The sequence below is a fragment of the Symphodus melops genome (genome assembly GCF_947650265.1).
Source record: "Symphodus melops genome assembly, chromosome: 16".
In the NCBI taxonomy this organism is placed as follows: Eukaryota; Metazoa; Chordata; class Actinopteri; order Labriformes; family Labridae; genus Symphodus; species Symphodus melops.
In genome coordinates this window covers 8,237,552-8,265,274 of record NC_136706.1, presented here as the reverse complement: position 1 = coordinate 8,265,274, position 27,723 = coordinate 8,237,552, and the positions used below count along the sequence as shown (strand labels likewise).

Below are 27,723 nucleotides of genomic sequence, written 5' to 3'. Positions count from 1 at the left end.
CCACTATTCTAACAGGCCCTTATAGGTGATTTCTTTAACTGCCACATCAACAAACGACTAAATAGCAATATTACTGTTAAAATGTCCAAATGTTAATTTTGCAGAAATTACATTTAATTACACTTACACATTAAATCCACTACACTGGACATCAAGTGGGCTGGCTATATTCCAATTACAATCAATGTTAATATTAAGCCTATGCTGTTCTTGAAAATTTGGTCTGAAGTAAAGATTTTTCTGTACAGCTGTTTTTTGCAAAAACATTTTTGTGAGCTATATCACACAAGGCTCATTCAATGCTTCTATTGAAAGAGGAACATTAAAGGTGCACTATAGAGTTTTGGTAGAGGTGTGAATGTTGGAGAAAAGTACAGTCTGTGGTATGTTCATAACCCTATACACAAACACAAACTAGTACTTTGAATAAAGTTTGTTTATTAAGTTCATAAAATACAGCAAATAATTTGTTCACTTCTATAACTTTAAAATTTCACTACCAAATATACATAGCGCACCTTTAAAGTTCAAATGCACTCAAATTTGCTCTCACATTAAATGTCTCGAAGGTTTTGCAGCATCCAGGAAACAACTTTTGAGGCAGTTTGATTACTTCCAGCATATGTATTTCTTTCTGTATGACACAGGAAAACTTATAAAATAACTCTTGATTCTCTCCATCTGAGGGGACATGTGCCAAACTGAAACTGCAGAGTAGAGGTCAGATGAAGTGATGAACAGCATCCTCTGGTTTTGTTTTTTTTCACATTTTATACATTTGACAGTTTAAGAAACCAGAAAGAGTTGGGGTTTTTTTTTTAAAGAAACTTCTTTAGTGTGTACAGGACAAAATCAGGAAAGAAACTAGAGGTACTTTTCTGTCCACAGGATACGCCAAAATCATCTCAAATCAAAAGGCCCTCCCAGGACCTGTAAAGACCTGTTTTGATTGGTCCAATCTCTTAAATCGGTGTACTTTGTAAACTGTCTGAGAGCAGAAACTAACCTGTTCAGACCATAAGAAAAGTCAAACAGATATAAAATCAAAGTGGGGAGTCCTTTTTTTACAGTGCATTTTGTGCTTTGGTGCACATGTCTGCATGCTGTTTTATATTCAATACAAAACATATATAGAAAAAGACAACACCGTTTCACAACACCATGGATAAATTATGGTGCAAAAGAACTACATTTTCAGTCATGCCATTTGTCTAACTTTTAGATAACGTAACCCTCACACCCAAATGTCAGCTCTATACAAAAAAGCCCTTGAATATTACTGGGGTGATATCCTGTACCTGTGAATAAAACAGTCAACACAAACACCAGAACATTTTATCGATTTTATTAAGAAAACAAAACCATTGGACATGATAAAAACCAAGCACTACTGATGGAATAAATAAGTCAAACCAAACCATAAATCTGTACAAGATCTAAAGTGAAACAAAAAAATGGTCCCAAGAAAAAAAAGAGAAAAAAAAACATCATACAAGAATTTATATCTCACAGCTCTTTTTTAAAAACACACAGTTATGAGCAAACTATAAGGAATCGGCTCAATCAGGTGAAAGCTACAACATAAGTGAGACCTTTTTTTTTCTTCTTTTTTTTTTTTTTAACTGAGTGTACATAATGCTGTTTATAACTGTTAATGTCATTACAATAGCATTTTAAGTTCCAGCACTGCTGGACTGGGAATGAGGTATATGCTAATCCATCCTCTAGACTCAGACCATGTTTTTTTATTTCTTTTCCCTCCATCCATGTGATTGCTGATTTGCTGAAATCTGATCAAGTAATTCTGTCATAAAGTTCTTCTGCAGCTCTGGTATGAAGTCACAAATATTAAGAAACGAAAGGAAGTCTGACATGTGTGAGGTTGTACATTAGAGAGGTTTAAAGGTCTGAATCTCGACTAACAAGTTCAAGTAAATTGCACAGATCTGCACAAAAACCACGACCTTTGATGCTGTGTATGTGTGTGTGTTTGTATATACGTGTGTGTTTTGTGTGGATTCAGCCAACAGACAGCACCTTGAAGGAGGATCAGAACCAACATCTCATCTAAAAATCTGGACCCTTCTGTTTTGAGCTGCAGGTACACGTAGGCCAAAGATAAGTAGTGATACACAACATGTACAGAGATGGGGGGGGGGGGGGTTAGTTATGAGTCAAGAGGGGAAAACCAGTCCAAGAAACAGGTCTTTTTCTTTTTTTAGAGACGAAAAACAACAAAAGTGCCACCTGAAGTACATTCAGGTTTTTGAGGGTTGTAGAGGTTCAAACTTCCAGAAGACGCATCTTTGAAAGAAACTTCTGGCGTCTGTTTGAATTCCAGTCTGCGACTGTTCTTAAGGAATAGCTCTACATTTTGGGAAACATTTGCTTTCTCGCTCAGCATTTACAGAATGGAAGCTACTAGCAGTGAGATTCAGAGGTTAGTTTCATCAAATAAAAACAAAGATATCGTAGTGGGGGAAAAAAAAACCTATTTGATCATGCTCCTTAGTGACGATGATAAGGCAAAAACACAAATCAAAAAAAACAACCATGGCACCAGAATTGTGATTCCAAACCTGTTTGACCTAACACGTGTATTTCATCACAGCAACTCAAGGCACACCATCCGGACCTAAGCTACCTATGCCTGTCTTCACTACTTATCCAAAGAGTTTATTATCTTGCTCAGTACCGTCTTCATCTATGAACCACAAGCTAACTCACTTTAATAAACTTGTGAATGGAGAACTTTTCATGGATAGAGACAAAAGACTTCCACTACAGCAGCAAATCTATCTGTGATCGATTGTGACATACCATAACAGTGCATTGACCCTCCTGAGAAAAAAACCCTAAACACTTCCTAAACAAATATAGAACATTAGTCTAACAGGAGGCGAATCAGGAGGATTGAATTGACGTGGTCTGAGGGTGGAGGTTCCCCCTGCAGCCGCTGTTTTGAGACCCGGTTAGCCTCGGAGCTAAACCGTTAGCAGAATACAAAAACGGTCTCAGAGCAGCGGCTGGGATCAACCTCGTCAGAAATTTAGATCGCCAGTGTTAGCTCTTGTAGTCACAGGTGCAGGTCAGTTTTTGTGGTCTGGCCTGGTGGTGGCTGGAGCTTGGCTAACGGTGACCCCCCCTCCCCTCCCCTCCCCACTGGTCACAGAGGGGGATTGTAGCCCCGAGTTCAGAGCTTCTCTTGGCATTAGTGAAAAAGTTGTGGAGAACTGGAAGGAAGCACGGAGGGGACCAGTGAATAGAGGTAATATCCATTCTCCCTCTGTGCAGGAGTGTTGGGGAGGGGGGGTGGGGGGGTGAGGGTGGGGGAGGAGAAGAAGAGAGACGACCATTCTCCCTTTGGTATAGATTGGGGTAAAGAGAGGGGGAGGGTGGGGGAGTAAAGGGTGTGGGAGGAGAGCTGGTGTGTCCATTCGCCCTAAGTTGTCTAGAGTTAATGGAGGGAGGTACAGAGGGAAGGAGATAGGAGGGGAAGGAGACAAACGTTTAACTCTCCTCAAAGTCCGGAGGCGAGGACTCCGCTTTGCTTTTCTTACTGGGCGGGGCCTCCTCGTCTTGGTCCTGGAAGAGGAAGAAGAAGAAAAAAAACGTCAGCAATGACAATTCTCACAGTGTCAGTAACAACAATTCAACAGACGAGAACAGGCGACCAAATGAGAAGAAACCAGAGCGGGCAAACCTAGAAATTCATAGAAACAACACAAGTAATGTATGTAATAAATAGATACATGAAGGGAGAAAAGCGTGCATCATCATACACACACAGACAGGAAGTGACTCCCTGGCATGACCTACGTGTAACCCTACAACATTTATATACAACTTCTAAGATCTAAAACTGTCAATAGGTGTATTAAAACTATTCAGAAAACTAGTTAACTTTATATTTATCTAGCAATAATACTGAACATATTTGCAATATTTAAACTGCTGCTTTTTACACATACTTAACTCAACATAACATTACGTCCTATATTTAAGGCTAAAGGTTCCTTGCGAGAAGCAATAGCAGCGTTTGTAGACACTGTAATGACACTACACACAGAAGTTAGATTTCTGGGTAGATGTACTTTGCAAACATCTTCACATTGATTTGAAAACACACACACACAGACACACACGCTCCAAGGACAGCAGCAGCTCCCTGCAGGCTGTGCTGTTGTTTTTCAAGGTCCTGTTTTATCTACGGCATGTCGCTATAAATATTCCCTGCACATTCACGGATTCGCCCGGGGCCGACGCACATTATTGTTGTAGTTGTAGAAGAAGCATTGACGGAGAACGTGAAAAACACGCTTTCATTTCTTTTGGTTTTATTTGTCCTGGAGTCAAAGCATCTGCCCCAGTGATTTCCACCTCAAAACTGATAAGAAAACAATGGACCTCATTCATTGCACACATTTGTTCTTAAATCTTTTTTTACGAACTTTTGAAGAAGATCCTGGAGTTCACCGATGATTTCTTAAGTGGGATTTAATCTAGGTAAGAACTGAAGTTACTAATACTCAAGAGCACTCTTACCCACATTTGAGTGCTCAGGAACATTGACTTCTCCATGAACGTACATTTTGCTACCAGCATGCCATTATGTACAGCTGCAGGGCCCTACAGTCATGCCCTTTTATGGGCATTAGTGGGCGGTAACCTCTGCTAATGGTGGAAGAAAACGGCACACGCTTTCAATTTCCTAACACGAGCAGGTAAGAAGAACACAGCTGTGAATAATTCAGTGGATTGAGAACAAGTTGTTGGATCTGACGGAGAGTCTTCTAAGAAATGTTTTGAAGAATGACTTCAGAGAAGAAGATATTCTGAGGATGATATTGTTAAACGAATGAATGAGTCCCGTTGTCCTGATTGTCGTTGCTACTTTCCACACTGTTTAAAGGAGCAGATTTTCTTCCACAGAGAGCTTCATAGACATATGTGAGAGTGACAAGTCAAACCCTGGACATGTAAAACTTGATCATCCGTTTGGCTGGATGTTATTCAACACACTTCTGTGTTTTTCATTTCCTGATTTCAGCCGTCTCTTGTTTTTAATTTGAGGGTGTCACCTTGTTTCAATACATTTTTTCTATAGGTTGACTTGTTTTGAATCCTGCTATGAGTTCAAGTGTTTTTCTATATGTCCTTTTCTTACCTTGTCTTCTAAGTGCTTTATGTAACTGGAGGAAACAGATTCACAGACATGTTTGTACCTGAGTGGCTTTGCTGTCTGATGAGTCCTTCTCCCCCCCGGAGGACAGGCTGTCTCTCTTGGCACTTTGTGCTCTCTCTGAGGTTTCTGATGACGGGGTGGTCTTACCTGAGGATCAAAACACATCGACGTCACAAAAAGGAACTCCATTTTTCATCTGAATACATAGGATCACCACAAACGAGTCGAGTCAAGGCGGTTTTGTGACTCTTTAACGACACTGTGTGGTTGTACGAAGTAACTACACTGTAGCTTTGAGTTTAAATGGGAGCACATTGGAAGTCATTGAAGAGATTCGACTCTAGTTTAGCTCAACCAACATGGAAAACGGACTGACATATTCAGTGCAAACACACCGCATGTCTTAAGATATTGCCACGATCAAATTCCAGCAGCAATCTTAGGAGCAAAGTAATGTAGATGAGTATCTGATTGAGGGAAATTATCATTTTCTGTTCCCATTCCTAAAAAAACTGAAAATAACTGATTAAGCATTTCATCACTGTCACGCAAAAATGGCCCAAACAGCTTGTTGACAACTTCTAAATTGTGAGAGCCTGCTACATTTTGTCCAAACAGTTGTGTAGTGAATAGACTAAATAATAATAATAATAATAAATCAATCAACATGTTGCTTATGTCCGTTCAAAGGATGGATAAGAGGAACAAGCGGAAGTTTAATTCTTAAATGTACGTCCCATTTCCTCACATGCTGTGTATGTATAGTGCAGACTCTAAATGAGGCTCTCTGGGTTTGAAATGTATTCACACACGATGTGTTTAAACTGTTAAATGTCAGTACGACATCTGTCCAGAGCTTATTCAGACCCACGTATTAAACTGCCACATATAGAGGTCAATGTCTGAGGGAGGCAATGGAGAGAATGAGAGGAGAGTAAAACAGGGTTGACGGTTAGAATCCCAAGGGAGACAGAGAGGCCACAGCTGTTTGTCCTCCAGTAAGCTGTGTGTACTTAACTAATGGGGAAGTAGTCCTTCTGACTGTCACAGTGAGGATGTTTGAACTGATGTAAAAAAGACAGAGATCCGTCATGACAGCTGCTTGCTGTTCATCAGGCATTATTAGTACTTCTAAAGTGTCAGGTGATGTTAATTGTAGAAATGTGTGCTCATATGTGTCTGACCCCTCTTGCTGTCCGGGCTCTGGTCACTCTTGGCCTCGCTGCTGTCGCGGTGAGACGTGTTGGTGGGCTCGGGGGCGGGGCTCGTGCTACAACTGTTTTCCTGTTTCACTGGAGACGAGTCGGCGATGGAGCTCTGGTTGCTGTTGTCGTCTGAAACAAACAAAGATCGAGTTGCTTTATTTGGAAATGATGAAAACTGACAGACATGGACACACAAAACATGCCTCATCTTTTGTTCCCAGAAGTAAAACCCGAGGGGGGAATGAATTTAAAATACAAGCAATCACAGCAGGGTGCTCATTTAAAAAAAAAATTAAAAAAAATCTCCTAATTAAAAGGCAACCAAAGAAATGATCTTCCTCCACACATGAGCCTGCACCTGACGCTACAGGACATGATGTAACACCACGCTGGAGAAGTCACAGTCTTATGTGAACAACATATCAAAGACGGCGGATGAATCAACAAAGTGGGATGCTATGCTGATGACGTTTACGTTCTAATCAATCAACCCTGAATTGGACATATTCATAGTATCAGTTTAAGCGTGAAAAAGATCATATTGATAAGCAGAAAAGGGGTTAAAGAGCTTCATAACATGCAAGAAGAAGAAATCTTTTAGCACTCACCATGCATGTCCATCATCCCCGGAGAGGAGCTGTTCTCTGGAGTTGTCAACTCTGAGCCGTATTTCTCATCTTTGCCTTTCTTCTTATTCTTATTTTTCTACAAAGACAGAAAAAGACAAAACACAATCAACCTGTTCATAGTCTTGAAAAGAGTCACAACGTTATTCAAACGATGGAGGGAGGTTTTTTTAAAGTGTGTTCATGCATCAAATAATATTTTTGTCCTTAAATTAAAAGGTGGAACATTCTGGACTCACGTCATCTGATTTAGGCTCCGTCACTGGCACCCACTTGTAGATACGAAGGGACGTGTCTCCTACAGTCACCCATTTCTTCTCCCTGTGCAGGAGTGAAAACAAACTGAATCAAAAGGCACAACACACGTTCATTTACTTTTAAATGAAGACGCCGTGACGTGATGTTACGACAGACACAAAATGCAGCTTCAGTTCACCAAATATCTCGAGATGAAATTGAACGGTCTAACTCGGAAAGTTAAATGTAGTGTCAGATAAAATACAGTAAAAACCACGAGAGTATCCCACAGTTTAGTGTAAAGGTCATTAATGAGTTGTTTTTTTTTGGGACCAACAGCACAAATAGCTTAAATTCAAAGCAGAAGAGAAGAACCAGTTATGATGTTTGAAATTTCTGGAAGCAATTTGTCTCATAAACTTATTGAAATCTCTCAGTGAATTCAAAATATTTTGGTTTGGTTGAAGACAAGATGTTTTTGTCGAAAAAAACCCCAGATAAAATACTATCAAGGACTTTACCTTTAGGAAGTTTGGCAGAATTTTTACTTAAAAAAAAAAGGCCTGTGGTCCTCCAAGTGGATGACCCGGTTTGAATCTGAACTGTGGCTCCCTTCCTTCATGTTATTAATCAATCCCTCTCTCCCTCATTTCTGACTGTCTCCAGCCACTGTCCTATCTTTACAATAAACACCCAAGAAGTCCATAAATACATTTTAAATTAAACAATAACAGAATCACTTGAATGTTTTTTTGTTTTTTTTTCCGACCAGAGACATGCATGCATCAAATTAAAAAACAAGTGCTGATTAAGTGAACATTCATCTGTATGATTCATAAGCACAACAACTCTATGTTAGGTCTATAACTTAAACATGTCGTTCATTTATGTCAACAATTATGCAAGACTGATTCCTGATTTTGTCTTTACGGTTTAAGAGAAAAAGCAATAACTATCCCTCAGTTTCACCGACTGAAGCCAGTGTTCATGTAAAAACAGTCGATGGTGTTTCCTTATTCTGTCCAACCCCCCCCCCCCCCCCCCCCAAAAAGACTCTTTATACTCTGAAAATTAGCTTAAATTTATGTTCACAACTGTTTCTCAAAAGCTAACCAAACAAGTGCACATTTAGGCTATTTACTTACTGTAAGGTTTCTCTTATACAATTACAAATGTTGAAAATATATTGACCTCTGAAATGGTTGAATGTAGAAAACACTGGGTGGGAAAAAAAAAAATTGTTTTACTAAGATAAATTAAATATTTGAATAAAACTAAAATAAACCACATTCTTGGAAAATACTCTTAATGCAATAAGGATACACTTTATTGATCCCTCATTGGGTAAATTGTTTTTGTTACAGCAGCTCCAGAAAAAAAAGACAGGAAATATAAACATCAATAGCCAAAAAAGTCAAACAAAACACCTATGACCAAGTTTACCTTAATTAAATAAAGGGAGGAAAATAATAACATCATAGATTAAAATGTACAAAGTTTAAATCCATGTGTGATTTAGTCCCATTTCTATCAACAAAAAACATGAAGTTACTTTCTGTGAACTGTTTCACCTGAAGACGTTTGATTAAAACTGATAAAAATATTTCACACGTCGTCACACCTTCACTAGAGCTAAAACAGCGACATCTCATAATAAATATATGTATATCAAAGCAGTTAAATGTGTATAAAAGTTTCTCTTTTACGGTGTTTAAACGATACAGACTGAGTCACTACGTGTTCAGCCATGCAGCCTTACTTCCCTCTCCCAACCCCCCACCGTGCCTCCTTCTCTATCAGACCTTAAAGCGACACTCTAAAGCGCTTCATTTAAAACTCCACACGGACCAAACTACTCCGACTCGTCAAATTGTTCCCGAGTCGACACTTTAATCGGACGTTTCGGCTGCAGAAACCCTGCGGCCGCCCGCGCTAACACGCTCAACATCGGGCAGCAATGGCTTCATGTGACTGCATCGAAATGGCTTCTGGTTCAACCCTCGCTGTTCAAAATCAACGAGAGAGAGAAACACACCGGTGAGGATGCACGCGCTATGATTGATAAACCGGCTTTTTCACCTCGCTCTCTGCACGCGCCGCGCTGCACCTGAGCAGCAGGTACATCTGCTGTGAATCCCGTTCACAAATTATCCCTTTTTCTTTCAATTTCATCCCTCTCTCCGTCTCGCTCCTTCCCTCTCCTCCCCCAACAAGCCTTTCGTGTTAGATAACGAAGCCAGCTTTTTCCCCCCTTCTCTTATTTTACTTACCATTTTCGTACTTTCTCAATAGCGGCCATAACCCGCTTGATGTCATCTTTCGCCCTGCTCCGGGTCTCAGCTCGGACCGACCTGCCCGACATTGCCGCGGTGGGTATAATATTTTTTTAAAGCTCGCCGGCAGTTCAGACACAATGCAAACAGTAGAGCGCACAGAGGAGCTGACTGCGCCTGCGCGGACTAGTGTAGCATGCAGACTGGAGAGAGGGGAGCGTGGCTGCAGCTGCAGCTGCACTGTGAGGAGAGATGTGTCTCCCTGCTGTGTGTGTGCAGGAGAACAAAGAGGCTGCTAACAGCATGGATCTCCTCAGGGCTCAAGGAACTATTTTCTAATCTTTACTGGAATGAAAGTAGTCGCACACTTTTTTTTGGTCCATTGTTATGCCCCTCACCTCTGGAACAAACTGCCTGACAGTCTGAGGTGTGCCAAAAAAGTTGACACTTTTAAATCAGAACTTAAAACATTGTTGTTCAATATGGCCTTTGCACGAACCACCTTGTCACCTATTACACTTTTCACTGTCTGTCTCAAATATCTTTTTTAACGTTTTGTCTTCAATTAACACATTTGTATCTAACTTTTATTTGTTATTACTGTTTTTATCTAAACTTGTATTAAGTCTTAAAATGTGTATATTGTTTTTATTATCTTGTCTGAAAGGTGTTGTATAAGTAAACTTACCTTACCTCATACTTCATCGTTAAGATTAAAAGTCCTACATGAAAAAAAAAAACATGTAGCCTACAGTGATGAAAAGTATTTACAATTCAAGTAAGGATTCACTTGACAGTTTATAAATGTTGTATTCGTTGTTGCAGCCAACATCACCAACGTTGTTCAAGTTGTGCCAACAAAATGCAAAACATGGCTTCAAGAATACTTAGGACATGGTAACACTAATAAACATCATATAGTTTATCTTTTTTTATTTAAATTGTTATCTTTTCTTTACATAGAAAGCTGTAACATATCTCCCTCTCCACAGCTTGGTCAAACTAAATAACTACATGACTGGACTGGTTGAGTAAAGTTATCAGGCATTTTAAATTACAATGATGCCCTCTGTTGGTATCACGAGAAACTGCAGATTGTTGGTCAATGAGGAGCTCTGATGTCTCTCAGCCTTTTATGCCATTTAAAGCTCAAAACGTTTGTAAATTTTACAAGTATTGTGAAAAGAATATGGTCTATGCATATATATCTTTTCCAACCTTATCTTAAAAAAACATTGTAAAAGGTTGGAATCTCAGAAGAAACCAATGGAGACCATTAGGTACCTAAAATAAAATTTACAGTATATTCATAGCTTTTTGTAGTTAGATATGTGATTAAAATACTACAGTGAGAGAATTATCTGCACCAGAATTATTCTAGACCTATTTTTCTTACTAACCTGAGGTCCCTGAATCATTTTTGTTTTGTGCAGAATTCATTATTTAATCTTGAAAAAATAAAACAAACACAATAATGTAGCCTTGTCATAAACGTACAGTATTCTTCAGGTAAAGTCAGTTTTAATTTAGGGTCTGCTTTGAAACATGGGCTATTTATTTGATTGTTTTTTTTTACTCTATTAACATTAAATCTCCATAAAATATGCCATGTGTGCTAAATAGACTAAGCTAAAGTTTTTACTGCAGTTTCTTGTCCATAAAACTATTTACTGCATGTAACTGAATAAAATAAACTCGAGCTAGAATAACACGTTTGTACTTTTTATAATACTCTGTAATACTATTGTAAGCAAATGTTTCCAACAAACAAACAAAAAATCCAAAAATATCAGCGTCAATAGTTCCGACAGTACGTAAAGGCGGCACGTAGTTTACGGCGTCAAACTATCGTACGTCATCTCTCTGCGACACATCAACACGCATCTCTTTAGAGGATGAGCTAACACATTGCAACAACTCTTCAGTAACCGATAACAAACTTTCCTGACAAGACTCGACCACTTTTTTCTTTGGCATTATATTGACAACTGTGTCTGAGACTGTTACTAAAGAAATATATCATTTGTTTTTTATTTGGTTTAAACGAAGGCTGCAGCTCTGACATGTGTCAAAACTAAATGAGATCAGTTTACATCCACACTGCTTGTTTTTTTATTGTACATACTGCAGCTTTAAGACGTACAGCATGAATGAAGAAGGTGAGTAGTTTGAAGTGTAATGTTTGGGATTAACAGAGTATGTTTTTAATTCTCCGTCTCTGTTTTCACTGATCAGAGCTGGTGGAGTATTTCAGGGCTCAGATGAGCAAAGACCCAGACATGGCCTCAGCTGTGGCCGCCATCCGCACCCTGCTTGAATTCCTTAAGAGAGACAAAGGTGTGTTTTTCTCCAAATATGGCTTAAATTACGAGTGAATGTCTTGAAAATATTGTGGGTTTCCCAACAGTTTAAACTCTACTTAACCCCGTCTTTTTCTGATCCCTGCTCTCTTCAGGTGAAACCATCCTGGGCCTGAGGGAGAGCCTGAAGTGGGCCACAAACTGTCTGACAGGAGTGGACTCCTCTGTGGCCGTGTCCTCAGGAGGAGAACTCTTCCTGCGCTTCATCAGTCTCACATCGCTGGAGCATCAGGTGAGCAGCCTCCCTGAAAAACAAAAAAAAAAACAAAGTCCTGAAGACTTCATTACGTAAAAAACGAATGGGAAGAATTTATATTTCTGCATTCTGAAACATTTATTATGAAAGACATAAGGGTATTCAGTCTGTCGAAATCTGAGTTACATGTTGCATCATTTCTCACATCCATATTGCTTATTTTTTGATAATTCATGTAAATAACAAAAACCTGCTAAATCAAAGACAGTGCACTGAAAGCTTATTAATGATTAACTGCTCTTATTCATTTTAATCGTCATGTTGAGGTCATCACTATGAGGCTTTCATACCTTCCTCCTAGAAATCCACTCCTTGTAGGCTATGGTAGGAGTAGAAGGATACACCTGACTTGAAATTTCATTCATCATTATTACGTAATATATACAAATATTAATTTTTACAAAATACTAAGCAATGAAAACAGTTCTGTTAGAGTTCAAACTAATCTGAGGGGGATCCAGCTCCCCAATTTGAAAGGCCATGACTTATCTGCATAAGAAAATACAATCAGCCAATAGCAGCTTTACTGGTCGAAAGAAGCCTTAGTTTGAACACAAATAATAAGCTTTTTGTTGCATGTAGACAAATAAACTAATATTGGACTTCATTTGATTTTCAGTTTTGCACCTTAGTCTGTGAATTTTTCTTTTGTCTCCTATAAAAGCTGCTTCGAAGCGATCACTTCCAGAGGGTTTCATCAAGTAGTTAGAACTGAACTGAATTAGTCTGCTAAGTTTGTGCCGCCCGTCTGCAGGATCTGTCTCGCTGTAAGAAAGTGATGGAGGAGAGAGGAGAACTATTTCTGGAGAAGATCTCGCTGTCCAGGACCAAAGTGGCAAAGCTCTGCCACACCTTCATCAAAGATGGAGCTGTAAGGATTCATTCGTTTTCACTCATGTTAAGAACGATTGCAACAAAGGTGCAGATACTGTACCTGTAAAGTCACGGGTCATTTTGAGGTCTCCTTTGACAACCTTGACACCTGTTCAAGCAACTAATGAAAGAAATTATTTTTCATACACGGTAAGAAGAAGTAGTAAGCTCTTAATGTTTTTCTCACAAGATTTCAGTCAACACAGCTGAGATAAAAAGTACTGGCAATCTTCTAGAAATATCATTCAGTCTACTAAGTTTCAATTACAATCAGTGATTTTCTTTTTCCCTCCCTCAGAAAATCCTAACTCACTCGTACTCCAGAGTGGTCCTCAGGGTGCTGGAGAAAGCTGCAGCTGAGAAGAAACGCTTCTCTGTCTATGTGACTGAATCGCAGCCTGACGCCGCTGGGTGAGCAAAAAACTGTCTCGTCGACTGTGTCCCAGTTCTCTTCAGAAAGGACAAGCGACTCACTGAGTGATCCTTTCTTTAAAACGCAGGCGACAGATGGCAGAAGCCCTGAGAAAACTCAACGTTCCAGTCACTGTGGTCCTGGATGCAGCTGTGGGGTAAAAACATTTAGCGTTAAGTCGTTTGGCTCTACAACAGGGAGGACACCTCATGTCTTCAGCGTGTTTTTGTTGAATGCTTTTCACAGGTACGTTTTGGAGAAAGTAGACCTGGTCATTGTTGGTGCAGAGGGAGTCGTTGAGAGCGGAGGAATCATTAACAAGGTGCGTTTCAATAAACAAGTTTGACCAAAGCTGGCTCTCCAGCGGATAACGTAAACTAAACAGCTGAGTTAAATCTTGTTTCAGCACTTCCCTATTAAAGAGGTAGTGTTTCTAGGGGAACTCCAACCATTTTTTTTTTAAACAAAAAAAGTCAAATAACAGGGCCATGGGAGTGCTCGAAACCCCTTTTACATTGCCAGTTTGTGGAAGGATATTTGCGTCCCTGAGTTGTTCAACCCTCAAGTGCCATCGGATTTAATCACAGAGATGTAACAGGGTGAGAAGGTTGTAATGTGTAACATCACATATTATGGGGAAGATTAAAAGTGAAGTACAAAGGCAATGGACAGTGGAACTTTGTGATGGTTTGATTCAAATAAAGTGGGGGTAAAAACAATGGACTTTCAGCTGCAGTCTTTTAAACACAGCAGGTGGTCTAACGCCCTGCTGTGACTGACCAATCAGAGACCTTCAGCTCTGCAGGGGCTGCATGCTCTATTGTCAAAAGTCTCTGGACGTTCAGATAGTACATAACCCCTCGCAGGGTCTTTCTTAGGGGTGGACTTTTTACTACAGAACTACATTTTCTACCCTGGTAGATCTGGTAGAAACGCATGTAGTTCCTCAAAAAGACCAGAGTTCTGGAGTCTAGTTCGTCCAGTCGAAACAGGGCCTGAGAAACGAAAGGGGCCTGCCTCACATAAACAGTGTCTCCAGCAAATCTAATGAATTTATTTGAGTAATTCAGGGTTGTATCTGGGAGTCTGGAGTTAAAATCATTTTTGAATTGCAGAACAAATGCAAATGAGTCTTAAAAGTCTTTATTAGAAATTAAGCGGTGAAGCTGTTTTCGGCAGATGTAAACCTATCAGGAAGACAAAAGAAAAGTATGCCTCGATTCAAGAGACTTGACACCATTCAGTGATTATGTTTTTGCAGCAGTCTTCAGTGATAAATTCTTCATCTGGCACTGAAGCTGCAGGAGGGATGAAATTAAAAACTAACAGTCAGTTAATGGTATGCTGATGTTTTTCTTTTAGTCATACTAAATGTTTCAGTCTGTTTCTTTTGCAGCAAAAACTTCTCACATGAACTTAAAAACATACAGAGGACAAAATATTTAAAAAACTACAAGAAGACGTGATAGAGTATCAAGTTCAGAACCTTCTTTTGAATTCAGGGAGAGTAGCTGAACATGTAAAAACTCAATAAGAGTAAAACGTGATGAATCAGAGTGATCAACCTTTCTCTTTCACTCCTGCAGATCGGCACGTATCAGACGGCCGTGTGCTCCAAAACTCACAACAAACCCTTCTACGTGGTGGCAGAGAGCTTTAAATTCGTCCGTCTCTACCCGCTCAACCAGCAGGACGTCCCCGATAAGTTTAAGGTATTTAACGTCAGACAGTTTCAAGTCTGCATTTGTCATCTCTTGGTGTATTTTCTTGTCACGTCTTCTCGTCCTCGCTCCCTCAGTACAAAGCAGACACGCTGAAGACCGTAGAGAACCTGTCAGAGGAGCACCCGATGATTGATTACACGCCTCCTTCCCTCATCACCCTCCTCTTCACCGACCTGGGAGTCCTCACACCTTCCGCTGTCAGCGATGAACTCATCAAGCTTTATTTATAAAAAAAATAAAAAAAACTCAATAAAAATATCAAAAAGGTCAAAGTTGTTGTGGATTTATTTCTGCTTTTTACACGTCGTTTCGTCAGACTTCCTCCTCGCCCTCTGCGACGTCGTGTGAAGCTTCTTCTGTTTTGCGTTTGGACTTCGGATCACTTGTTACCCCATTCTCAAAGTCCTCCTCGCTGATTTGACCTTTCTTGAGTTTCTTGAGAAGGCGAGTGTCATTTAAAAGCTCTTCCATGTCTGCATCTTCGATGTCGGTGTCCTGAAGACAAGAAACACGCAAAGAAGAGCTCTGAATTAATGTTATATTTCCTCCTTCATGACCACTTTTAAATCTCTGCCTCGTGAACATGACTGCATTTTTTCCCCCCCCCACATTCTTTTCTCCATCCCATCTTGGACAAGTCTGATTTATTTTCAGACAACTGGCTCTAATTTAGAACACTGTTACTGTGTTTCAATTCAAATTGTCCTATTCTACCTGGCGGGCTCAATCACTCAACCAGAGAGAAGCCAGCACCATCGATTTAATTTGATTGGCCACCCCAGGGACAATCACAAAATCCTTGACTTTGGGCAGTGTTGCATCAGATTACTAGAAAGAAGAATTAAGATGTAACTTTATGTATGACTCTAGTCACGTAATAACATCACACCCCCTCCCATTGGCTCAGAGGTGGATTCTCCGAATAATATCCTGCTGCGTTCTCACATCAGCTCGTCTGTATTTGCTGCGGAAGAACTGCTGGGGGGCTGGAATGAGAAACTCCAGGCGAAATCTGAGAGAAATGTCGGCCTCATGCCAACCCCCCGGATAAGTCAGTGAATACCTCATTGTGTTTCCTCTTGGCGGCGTTCTTTCTCCTGCGGTCCTTCTTGCTCTTCTGTTTGGACCAGGATTTGTTCTTGGTGAAAATCCTTCTGGGAATTGGCGGCCTGTCTTTAAGCTCGGCGAGCATCTTCTGTCTCTGTTTCTCCCTGTTCTTGTCCTTGTAGCGGATTGTTTCCGTGTCGATCGTTGTCTGGGTGAAATCGGGAAACGTTTTGCCCCTCAGCTCAGGCATCTTGGGGAGGCGGAGGAGGGCGAATCCGCGGCCTAAAGTGGCATAATTCAGATCTAGATGGTGAAAAAAAAAATGTAGCACATAATGTCAGGTTTATACTTGAAATAAATCCTGCTGAGAAGTGCTCTACAATAGAACGTGTGTACAAAGCCCTTACAAGTATTCATCTTTACATCTAGTACTCAGGTTTCAATTGATGAGTACATTTCAGTTGTTTTCTGAAGATCTGATCTTATTTTTTTGTGAGCCAATATCTAAAAAAACAAACAAGTAAAACTGTCTCCTAATCACAGAGAAATGGACACTGAAAAACGTTGAACATATTTTAAAAGCGACAGAACTAAATCGCAGATGAAGAGTAGATAATTCCACCTTTGAGTCTGAAGATGAGGCTACACTCGTGTTTGGCGTAGGCTTGGACGTAGGAGACAAACGCTCTCATGCTTCTGTCGAACATGGCGCGATCCGCCAGAGACATGGCCTGGACTTTCGGCAGCACGTCCACAACGTCACATACAGGAGGCATCGGCTCTAGGGGGCACTGAGGAGAACAGAAAAAAGGAACTTCATGTGTGACAGCTGGACTGTGGAAGTGCACGTTCGCTACGTCCTCTTAGACAGTCTTAGCTGAAAGCGGAGTTAACAACAATTAGCAAATGATAAATGTCAACATTTACTTTCTGGTTGATGGACAGAAAATTGATGTAGGACTCCTCCATTGGCAGCAGGAAAACGAGGGCGTTGCCTTGATTTCCAATGCGTGCCGTGCGCCCACATCGATGTACAAAGGCACTGAAATATAGAGGACAAACAAGAGACGAAGCTGAACAGTCATCAGGACTCTTTTCCTAAAGTTAAAGCTCATAACCAGTGTTTAAAGTCAAGCCAATACAGAAAAGTTGACTATATGATTATGTCTGGACAAGTCAGAACTCTTTCTCAGTCTTTTGGTCTCCCTTTAGCTTTTATTTCAAACATACTCTAACACAAACGCAGACAACTGGACAATTGCAGTCATTTTTAACAATGCAACTTACGCAACCCTTTCAGTAATTAAAAATGTAAAAAGTATATTTTCTATGAACCTAATAAAAATATTGATACATGGCGGCCATGAATTGATAAAATATCGGCAAGCAAAATATTTTCCCGTCCAACTCTAATTCGCCTTAACAATAAAATAACTAATGTCTGAATTTATGGCAATAAAACAGGACCTGATATTTACAGTCGTAACTTTTTAAGCTAACTCAAGCGTTTTTAAAATTGAAGTTTTTATTTTTGCTTTCTCACCTGGCGCTGCTTGGAGGATCATACTGCAACACCCAGTTGACATCAGGGATATCTATCCCTCTCGCCATGACGTCTGTGCACACCAAGATCCCGCTGCAATGCAACAGGTTTCATATTGCAACATTACAAAGAGTTCCAGTTATACACACCTCCTTGACATTCCTCACAAACCCTCACCTTTTCAGTGCGCGGAAGTCTGCAAAGATGCTGTTGCGTTTGTTCTTCATCTTGCCATGGATGCAGTGGACCGTGACCTTCTTGATGAGAGTCTCGAGAGCGCGACCGTAGTACTCCACACACGCACACGTACTGATGAGGACAAAGTCAGTTACTACACTACTTCACACTTTGGATTTCAGAAAAGAGGAGAGATACTGGGTAGTTTCAATCTTGACTTTAGGACTTTAGAACTTCATAACCTTCACACATTAGATATCATTTAGTTACGGAGTTAGATTTGTCTTTATTACATGCGAGAAAATCATGACGTGACAGAAAAAAGAAAAGAAAAAAAAACAATTTGAGAGAAAAGGTTTTCATACCAATACCAAAAAAGAAAAGAATATTGGAGAATAAAAAAGTTTTGAGAGAAAGTATTTTCTTGGAAAACATAAAACAAATATACATACATTTAAAATCTTTTAAATTATTTTTAAACAGCAACAGTGGGAAAACAATTTCTCTCTCTCTCTCTCTCTCTCAAAAAAAGTGTTTCTCTCAAAACAATGTTCTTCTTTCTCTCAAAACACAAGTCTTGATGTAATTTCTTGCTCTCGTGTAAGGATTTTACTCTTGCTGTGAAAATAACGTCATGGGCGGGGCCTAGTTCCAATTGGCCAGTCGGGTGAGAATCGTCCTGGGAGTCAAACTGAATCATTAGACCATTGTCGATTCACCGGCATAAACTTCGGTCACAAATCTAACTCCATTAAAACACATTCAAACATGCTCAATCTCTTTTCTGAGACTGTACTGTCTGATGTTTCACACACCTGAAGAAGACCAGATTCTTCTCGTGCTTATGTTGCCGTAAAAAGGTCACCAGGTTGTTGAACTTGTCCTCTGCTTTACAGATCTGGAACGACATGGGTTGTGTTATTTTAAACAGGAGTGCGTCATGGCTATTTGTTGGGAATCAGGAATCAGACGGACTCACAGTGTAGTAGTTGGAGAGCCTGGAAGGTGTTTTCTGAACGGCGGAGGCAGCCACGCCCTTCTCTTTGACGGCGATGCGTACGGGGTTTCTAAGCCCCGCCCTCACCAGCTTCTCCAGCTCCTGAGTCTGAGTGGCTGAAAACAAACCTGTACGTCTCTGTTTGGGCAGGTAGTCCAGGATTGTGTTCAGACTGGAAACGCAAACGTAGTGAAACACTGTTAGTGGTACACAGACGTATTTATCTCCAAATAAAAAACAAGTCATCACACACGCATCATCTATTTGAAGAAGGGCTTTGTACATCGAGCTAATTTCTAATACAAGAACAAAAATCTACTCTGTACCTGGCTTCAAATCCCATGTCCAACAGTCTGTCGGCCTCATCCAGGACCAGCACGTCCAGACTCTTGACAGAGCTGGCCAAGTCCAGACCATCTGACTTCCTTCTGAACATATCCTCCAGACGACCTGGCGTCGCTATCACAATGTTCGCTCTGAAACACGCACAAACTCAACAAGGTTATTCTAGAAAAACTGTTGAAATGAAAACTAGACAGTCAAAAACATTTTCATTAACTGAAGCTACGCTACACGGCTTTACAAAAAAACAAGATACAGAAACAAAAGAGAGAGAACATTTTCCTGTGTTTTAATGTTTTTATCTAAATTTGCTGAGTCGCAAATGATTTGTCTTTTGTAGACGGTTATTTGTGTTGGAATGCACTCTTCAAAATGGACAGTATGGTGTTTGGAGTTCTTATTCTGGCCCTTGTGGCTCTCGGCTATGACACGTGTCTCATATTAACAAAAGACTCGAACTAACACGAAGCTACAGCCAGCAGCTTGTTAGCTTAGCTTAACTCAATAACCACAGTCATCATACAGTAACAGCACTTTAATGGTCTCTGTAACAAGAAGGACAAAGTTGTTCTTTGGTAGAACTGATGCTTCTGTTTTTATCACATACCCTTGCTCTTTGAACTTCTCCACATCCTCTATTGGGTTGCTCCCTCCAATCAGTAAAATCTGCCTGAAAAACACATAATTAGGGGGGAAAATATATATGATATTAATAAATATGAAGCAAGTGGGCTTTGTGTAAAAAGTTGTTAAAAATTATTTAAACAGTCAAAACAGAAGAAGACAACTCAGGTCTCCTTCAGTGTCTTTGTACTTACTTAAACTGTGGAAACTTCTGGATGAACTGCTCCATGACTTCACTGATCTGCAGGGCCAGCTCTCTGGTGGGAGTGATCACAAGAGCACCAACCTGCAGGGGGGAGAAAAAAATAAAACATTTAAAATGCAGCACTGTCCCAACAAACAAAGGTGAGACGTGTTCTGACAGTTTCCCCCGGGGAGGAAACAACAAACACCGGCGGCTGTATTCCACAAAACTTCATAAAAACAAAGACTTACTCTTAACTCTCAATCATTTTTCATATTATTCCCCCTTAAAGTTAAGACTAGATTCACAGAGCGTTTTTGGCCTGAAGGTGAGAAACTGTTTGGAGTAGTGAGGAGGACTATTAAGAGGCTAGAGAGTTTCTCAAGCAGATGAGAAAAAGGAGAAATGTTCTACAAACACTGAATGAAGAATATTATAGAATCATGATTGTGCTTTAAGACAAATATTATTTATTAAGCACACGTTTCAAGAAGCACAGACACAGAGCCTGTGAATGTCGTTTACTCCACTGATGTATCTTTTCACTAATTTAAGGCCTCTTCTCATGATGATGTAACTATCAGCATGAGAAGAGGCTGCTCCAAGAGTGGGCATGTGTTTTCAAATATTTAGTACGGTTATTTAAAAGAGATGTTCGTGCCTGGCTAGATTCAATGACTGGGCTAAATCGACTTCACCGTGTGTCATTGGCCACTATCACGAAGAGAGCCCCTTTTTCTCCATTTTTTTTGTGGATCAACTGGTCAAAGCTTTTGAAAAAGAAAAAAGTACCACACCTCCTCACTAAAGTGAAGTTTCAGTGGCTCAGAGTTGCTCTAAGAGTGTTCCTTAATCACTCTAACGCTAGGAATCTTTCAGCTAAAACAGGAGGAGCTCAATACATTAGAGAGTCTTCTCAGATGTTTTGTGAACAGAGGCCCTGGTCTCCTCCTCACCTGCATCTTCTTCAGCTTCTCTTCTCTCTTCAGGAGCAGCTCTATGATCGGAATGACGAAAGCCAGCGTCTTTCCACTCCCGGTCACCTGCAGTGAGATGACGTGTAATGAGCGACACAGAAAATTAATGAGAAAAAAAACAAACAAAAAAACATTTATTGTATTTATAAGGTGGTTAAAAAGTTAACCATCATTATATATATATATATATATTTGTTGACTACATTTATTTAATATTTGTTAACCCAACATAAATATGAATAATTCACTATTTTAAAACGATTTGTCGTATATATTCATAAACACACCTAATACATCTTAATTTCTTTTTTTCACAAGTATTTTTACATAAATAATATGAATCTACATATCTTTAGACAGAAAATAACTATGTTTGTTAAATGACTATAGTAAAATTACAGTATGTTTATTAATTGTTATTGACAGTCTTACCGCCTCCGCAGCCACATCTTTGTTTCTCATAAAGAGCGGGATACAAGCAGACTAGAAATAATAATAGATATGTTAGAATAATAATAAAAAAAACAAAAACATGTAGAGTGTTTACTAGTCTGTATGAGTGTAACATGCCGACTGTAAAGCTTAAACTGTACCTGTACAGGTGTCATGTGTGTAAATCTGAGCTCCTCGAGCGTTTGTAAAATGCTGTCATTGAGTTTGACAGGTAAACTGCCCCACGTCCCCTCCGTCACATTATCCATTTTAATATCAAGCACACTTTGAAGCTAATCGTGTTAGCCACTGCTGAGCTAACTCTCCACGCTGCTCCTGCTGCTTCCGGGTGCGCTGATGTTTACAAGCCGACTGTAACACAAAGAGTTATCACGACTAGTTCCGCATACTTGTGAATAACCCCCATAACCCCTCTCCACTGTTTTAGCTATGTTTATATATTTTCTATTCACTACAGAAATATCTAAAACGCTGATAAAGATAAAGGTTTAGTTTCCCAATTCCCACAACACGTGTCTTTGTCTAAGTGCTGTCTAACAAATCATGGCAATTTATGTTTGACGCATTTAGGACAAACCCTACTTGGTTAGAGCCCATTGTGAAACCTGCGCTAAGATGCTCTTATTTCAGCATGCCACTAGATGGCAGCATTAGTGAAGCAATACTGGATACAGCGTTGACGCCAAAGATGGCACAATGTGATCTCATGTATTATCATAAAGGTTTATATTCATGAAGTTATTCATTATGTTTAATTACATCCAAGTTTTATTGATGATTACTGGTATGGGAAATAATGTACATCTGGATAAGATGTCAGTCTACATCTGAGATAAGTTTCGATATACATTATATTGAGAAATCTGACTCTTATTTGTTGGCCCTTTAAACTGCTTTGACTCAAATATCATAATCAATATAATGACTTAAAGTTTGAATCATTTGATTTCTGTAAACCATTCTGTTTACATGTGGTCCAAATATGATTAATCTGACATAACAAATGCAAAACTCTTACAAGTGTTTTTCTTTAATTGACCAGTAAAATAGTCAAAAGGGGATTATGACTATAAAATAAATGTTAAAAATTACTTTTTCAAAATTAAAATTTGAATTTCTCAGATCACATGCCACAGCAGACCTATATAGACTGACATTTGAAGCTTTATTGCAATGTAACCCCTGAAAAAAATCAGCATGTTATATGATCAATGATCAATAAGAATATACTTTTTAAATTTGTTTACATTTAAGATCTAAATTAAATTGATGTTGGTGATGCCTGAATTAGTGTGTTAGTAGTCTTCCTCATAGATCAGTGACATTGTTAGTGTCACGTCTTTTATCTTGTGGTTCATGGTGCATTAAAGTTTCTACTCTGCACCCTCAACTCAACATCCTGTGCAGGCTACTAAAAGTGAAGCTCGTCCCAGTTGCTTGCTATTCGAGGGTGTTGTCTGTTTGTAGCCTTCTCATCTAAAACGATTAAAAGACAAAGGCAGAACAGAAAGTGGGATTGGTAGCCCAAAACTTAGCAGGCTATCACATCCTTTGGGGGGTTTCAATAAAACATCTGCCACCCTTTTGAACCCCCCACCCCCTATATGTTCCTTTACCACTCCAAGCATCACGTCAGGGTCTTACGCAGATGAAGTAGCGAGTGCGTGAAAATCGAGTTTTGTAAAGGCTTTATATTCGACTATCCTGCAGAGACACCCCCCACCAACCATTTTTTCTCTCTCTGCGTGTGCGCGCGCAGGAGCAGCTGTCATTGGGTCGAAGCGGGTATCCGCGCGAGTCGGTTGGTTGCATATAGCGAGAGAGACTATATTGTATTGAAGATTATGCAGCAGCTCCTGGCCATCTTGTATCAGACAGGATGAGACTTTGAATTTGGGAGAAACTACGAGTGTGTTGGAGACCCCCATTTTTTTTTCTTCAGAGAGGCAGGTTGACAGGGTAACAACAACACGAGACGCAAAAATCACGTCTGCCGCTCTATGTGCTGAAAACACCTCATAACGAGTTGTGGATTATTCCGAGGACATCGTGCTGAAACCATGAGCTGGGGGTCAGAGCTATGGGTGAGTCTCGGTGCACTTATATGTCGTTTTTTGTTATTGCGCTCGTGCAGGACCTAACAGTTCTATTTAACGTGCGCGTGACACGGCGCAGTATTCACCCCTGTTTGCCGCTAAAAAGACTTTGATGTGCGCTCCTTTGCACGGTGTTCACTGTACAGATTCTGGGACTAATTTGTAGCGCTAATCACTGAGGTTTAGGGATTATGGCCAAAATGACTTGTAATACATTTCGTTTTAATTGTCGCTATGACATCATGCAGCTAGTTAGCTACAGCTACCCCATTACATTTAGTATTTTCGCATTTCAAACCACGCGTTGTACACACCCCCTCATATCGTCGCTGTTATGGTGCAAAGTTACCGAGGCTGCATGTTAACTGTTAATGTCGCGTTTGTTTTCCCTTTTTGTAACGTTGTTAAAAGCTGAACATAATGAGTATTTCACATGTGTATTGTTACATTCAGCAGCCTAGAGGAAATAAATATCTTCTGTTAACTTGCCTCAGTCATGGGTAAGAGGCGAGGCTGCCTTTGTACATTGGTTTTAATTAGCCTACAATTAAAATACTGAGTCCAGCAGTCAAAATACATGGAAAGAAGTATACATACAACCACAAGTCAAAGTATTAATGCGCAATTAGCCTTTTAGTGGCAATTTAGGCTTTATATAAGGGCAAAGAGAAACATCTGTGTTGATTTTTATTTAATTTGCATCCCTTTAAATGCTGTTCCCCTGTTTGGGGTGATATCTGTTTGCATTTATCAACTGAAATAGTTTTAACCACATTTCTTTTGACTGAATAGTTCATTGTAAGATTTAACAACATATGTTGGAACTGGACATGGAAAGCCACAGATATATTTATTTTATCCATTTTGAGCTGTTTTGACTCCAATATCATGATTAATACAATGCATTGAATTTAAACTTATTTTGATTGTCTTTATGTAAACCCTCATTTGGTTGACAGAAGGTAAAAAATATGATTAACTTGACATAACCAGTGAACAACTCTTTTAGCTTTTCCACATGTTCATAAAATTGACTTAAAGTCACAGCTAGATTTTTTTCCCTTTAAAAACACATAGCATTTCTTTTGACTGAATGATAAATCTTTAGCTTTTACCACCACAGTAACCTCTGAATCACAAGAATCCAGGATGGCCTTCAATATTTGTCATATTTGATGTGGTTTGTCAGGCAATGCAAAAACTTCTTTCTCATTGTGAGCAACAAAACACGTGGAAGTAAACCCCAGTGACCTTACTCTATTAAATTCCTTTGTGATGATCTCACTTTTTATCCTGCTCAATTGCTGAGGATTGCTGAACTTCTTACAACCCTGTAGTAGCTCTTATCAAGCCAGCCACTGTATCAGTGGTATTTCCCCAATATTTAGACCCTCATGTTAAGGACAAAGACTTGTAGACTGAAGCATTTATACGTTCAAGATTACAGGACTGTGTTGAACTATTTTTACGACGTGATAATAAGCACTTGTGGCTCGTGAAATTCCTCTTGTCGAAGGTTTTGTCTCAGTGTCGCGTGTTGTTGTTTTGTTGTGGAAATGATGCTTTGGAAAAGCTGTCATTCTGCTGTATGTCTGCTGGCAAACTTCCTGGAAGATTTGCTACCCTGTACTTACAACATTAAGTATACTTTCCGCCAAAATGATTGATGATGATTTTATAGCGTTTATGTGCAAACAATGCATAAGTATGTGCATTGTTTGTTTTGGCATGGTGTTAGTGTCTGCACCCGCAAAATGTCCTGTTTTATTTGCTCCAAGTTTTTGCACACCTTTAAGGTCACACTGGTTTGTAAATGGAACAACCTTTCTGTTGCTTTATTTGAATGTATGAACCCTCAACACGTGACTCCAAATACTTGAAGTGAAGTCGGACTCTTTATTCCCTGATAAAGCTACTGTCTTAAGTCAATTTTATGAGTTGGGTGTTTATCAGTAAAGCGGTCCGGAGATAGTTCAATAATAAGGGACGTGTTTTCCTTTCTAAGAATTAAAGGAGGGGGAGGTGCTCCCCTGAATTCTCCAGTAATTTACCTGGTCCAAAGTTCAAAAAGCAAACCACCAGTATACTCCACATTCTTTGCATTTTAACCAGTGATGTTAGTGTGTTTTGACTCCAAACCTGAAATGCATAACTGAAGAAAAAAAAAACACTGCTCAGGTACTCATGGAAAACATAGCCTAAAGGTATTTCAGAAGTCTGGAAAACATTTGAAAGTTTTTTTAAACCGGCTGAGCGTTTGGAATAATGTATCACAACCAGATGCGTGCTCTTGTTTTTCTTAGCAGGTTGAATGGAATCCAGACACTTGTTACTTTAAACCAGAATCAGAATCAGAGCTGCAAACACAGAACAGAAATGCTCTACATTTGGCTGTTGCCACTGCAGAATGAACACAGCTTATTTTGTTGTTTCCAGATCAGATCAAATAGTAGAAACAGAGCTGTTTCTGAGAGCAGTCATGGTTTTATGTAGAATGAGGGCAGGATGTTGTGGGTTCGGTTACAAGTACCTCTAATAGGGCTCTAACCTTTTTTAATATAAGTTGAGAGATTTGGTGTCTAAAAGTCCAAATTGACATCTCCACATGTCATTGTTTGTCCAAGTAACAATCCAAAACCTTCAAGTTAACGCCCAGCATTGATCTTGAAGTACACACCAATTCCTCAAATTATTGGAGCTTAGATGTTTCCCAGTTTCGATAGAGACGCTGAGATGGTGCAACATGACAGACGACGGGTGAGGTACCGCACATAACAACATTTGATCACGCTCATCCTGTCGTCTTGCTGCAAACAGGAAAGTAAGTGATATTTCAGGAAGTGAAGTCACAGCCGAGCATGATTTCTCAACCTCTCTTTTTCTGGTGAGGTTTTACAATCTGAATCTTGAGCTGATATTTTGCTCCAGTGGTGTTACTTCAGAAACTCCTGTAGATGCACAAGAGACTGGAGTCTGAGCTGGCCTTGGTCGAACTGTTTTCTCACTTGATATGAAATTGCAAAAGTTGATCAGGTTTTGGCTGGCATGCTAATATATAGTTATCAAGTCTCCAACATTTTGAATGCTTTTGCTGCTGCATCAAAGCTCTTTAAAGCCTTCTCTTCACTGCACACACTTGAAGAAGAAGGTAGGAATGTTTGCTGCCTTGAAAAACCATCACCACCTCGAGCATTACCAACAAGGTACCAACAGAAGGCATCAAAATATCATTCGCTTTGAGGTCACTCGTGCTGCAGAGCTGCCTTTAGCAAAGTCAAATTCACTCTCCCCTGACCTGCACCAACTCTGAGCATGAGGCTCTCCATATTCTTCATGCAGGGTACTTAAGGTACTGAGAGATTGCAAAGTCTCGGTCATATTCTCAGAAAAATGTCAGTCCTTTTTTTCTCTCTCCCTCTCTCTCTCTTTCTCTCTCTCTCTCTCTCTCTTATAAGCATCACATGTGTTGTCAGTGAGGAAGGACCCCGAAGCCTTTCCAAAAGAGTCATTATGTGCAAGTGCAACTGAGGAAGAAGGAAGTCAAGTGTGGTGAAACATGTGACTGTTTCTCAGCGGAACAAGGGCCGATTTTTTTTTGTGTGGAAATTAGACGACCACCTCATAAGAGGCATTTCAGTTACCATTTGGAATGAAGTGATTAGTGCTTATAGACAATTGTTATGGTTGACCCTGACATCTCACAAGCATGTTGTGGCTTCAGTGCCAGGACTTGTACTTTGTATAGGTGCCGCCAAACAGGTAAAAAATTAACACGCCAGGATGAAGAGATCTTCAGACCAATCAACAGCAGCACATACTCCCCATACAAAAAAAAAAAGATTTACTCTGGCTGTATATAAAACAAAGTCACAACTTTACCTTCCCACTATGACACACTTTGACTGTTTCACTTCATCAGAGTGGTTCATTTGGAAAGTGGATGTAAGCTACTTAACCCACAGGTGCGTGCAGGACTCCACTAAAACTTCGCAGTCCATTGGACGCAAAAAAAAGTCTCTTTCCCCGTCACATCACTTATATTTAAGAGGCGACATGGAGAAGACTGAAACTTTCCTCAAAGCGCAGCAGCTCAAGGTGAGTCCGACTGCCTGGGTGTCGCTGGCTTTAGAAT

General features: G+C 39.8%; 4 protein-coding genes across 4 annotated transcripts in view; 2 read left to right on the top strand and 2 right to left on the bottom strand.

Moving 5' to 3' along the window:
- Positions 1 to 1,329: 1,329 nt before the first annotated feature.
- bcl7a (BAF chromatin remodeling complex subunit BCL7A) lies at positions 1,330 to 9,615 on the bottom strand (the record flags this gene model as incomplete). Its single annotated transcript, XM_079363634.1, has 6 exons — positions 1,330 to 3,585; positions 5,226 to 5,332; positions 6,370 to 6,519; positions 6,999 to 7,095; positions 7,256 to 7,337; positions 9,524 to 9,615. The coding sequence occupies 6 exons, from the start codon at positions 9,613 to 9,615 to the stop codon at positions 3,511 to 3,513; spliced, it is 603 nt and encodes a 200-aa protein (XP_079219760.1). The 3' UTR covers positions 1,330 to 3,510.
- A 1,743-nt stretch (positions 9,616 to 11,358) lies between these two features.
- eif2b1 (eukaryotic translation initiation factor 2B, subunit 1 alpha) lies at positions 11,359 to 15,381 on the top strand (the record flags this gene model as incomplete). Its single annotated transcript, XM_079365117.1, has 9 exons — positions 11,359 to 11,685; positions 11,762 to 11,863; positions 11,982 to 12,118; positions 12,897 to 13,013; positions 13,314 to 13,426; positions 13,516 to 13,584; positions 13,674 to 13,749; positions 15,014 to 15,139; positions 15,226 to 15,381. The coding sequence occupies exons 1-9, from the start codon at positions 11,673 to 11,675 to the stop codon at positions 15,379 to 15,381; spliced, it is 909 nt and encodes a 302-aa protein (XP_079221243.1). The 5' UTR covers positions 11,359 to 11,672.
- On the bottom strand, positions 15,350 to 21,893 carry ddx55 (DEAD (Asp-Glu-Ala-Asp) box polypeptide 55). The gene is made up of 14 exons (XM_079365116.1): positions 21,636 to 21,893; positions 21,475 to 21,525; positions 21,022 to 21,108; positions 20,076 to 20,167; positions 19,865 to 19,927; positions 19,242 to 19,391; positions 18,898 to 19,087; positions 18,734 to 18,816; positions 17,919 to 18,050; positions 17,742 to 17,834; positions 17,126 to 17,240; positions 16,821 to 16,989; positions 16,215 to 16,501; positions 15,350 to 15,646 (listed from the first exon to the last, which is right to left on the bottom strand). Exons 1-14 carry the CDS (start codon positions 21,741 to 21,743, stop codon positions 15,464 to 15,466), a joined length of 1,803 nt encoding a protein of 600 aa, XP_079221242.1. The 5' UTR covers positions 21,744 to 21,893; the 3' UTR covers positions 15,350 to 15,463.
- Positions 21,894 to 23,236: 1,343 nt separating this feature from the next.
- Positions 23,237 to 27,723, top strand: part of fnbp1b (formin binding protein 1b) — a 62,960-nt gene continuing 58,473 nt past the window's right edge. Inside the window, exon 1 of the mRNA XM_079364521.1 lies at positions 23,237 to 23,579. Coding sequence (XP_079220647.1) covers positions 23,556 to 23,579 — 24 coding nt within the window. The 5' untranslated portion in view covers positions 23,237 to 23,555. The remainder of the gene's footprint in view (positions 23,580 to 27,723) is intronic.

Coding starts and splice junctions, on each gene's coding strand:
- ddx55 (XM_079365116.1), bottom strand. CDS start 21,743: ATGGATAATGTGACGGAGGGGACGTGGGGCAGTTTACCTGTCAAACTC. Junction 21,109..21,474: donor AAGATGTGGCTGCGGAGGCG/GTAAGACTGTCA, acceptor ATCTCACTGCAG/GTGACCGGGAGTGGAAAGAC. Junction 17,835..17,918: donor GACTTCCGCGCACTGAAAAG/GTGAGGGTTTGT, acceptor GTTGCATTGCAG/CGGGATCTTGGTGTGCACAG.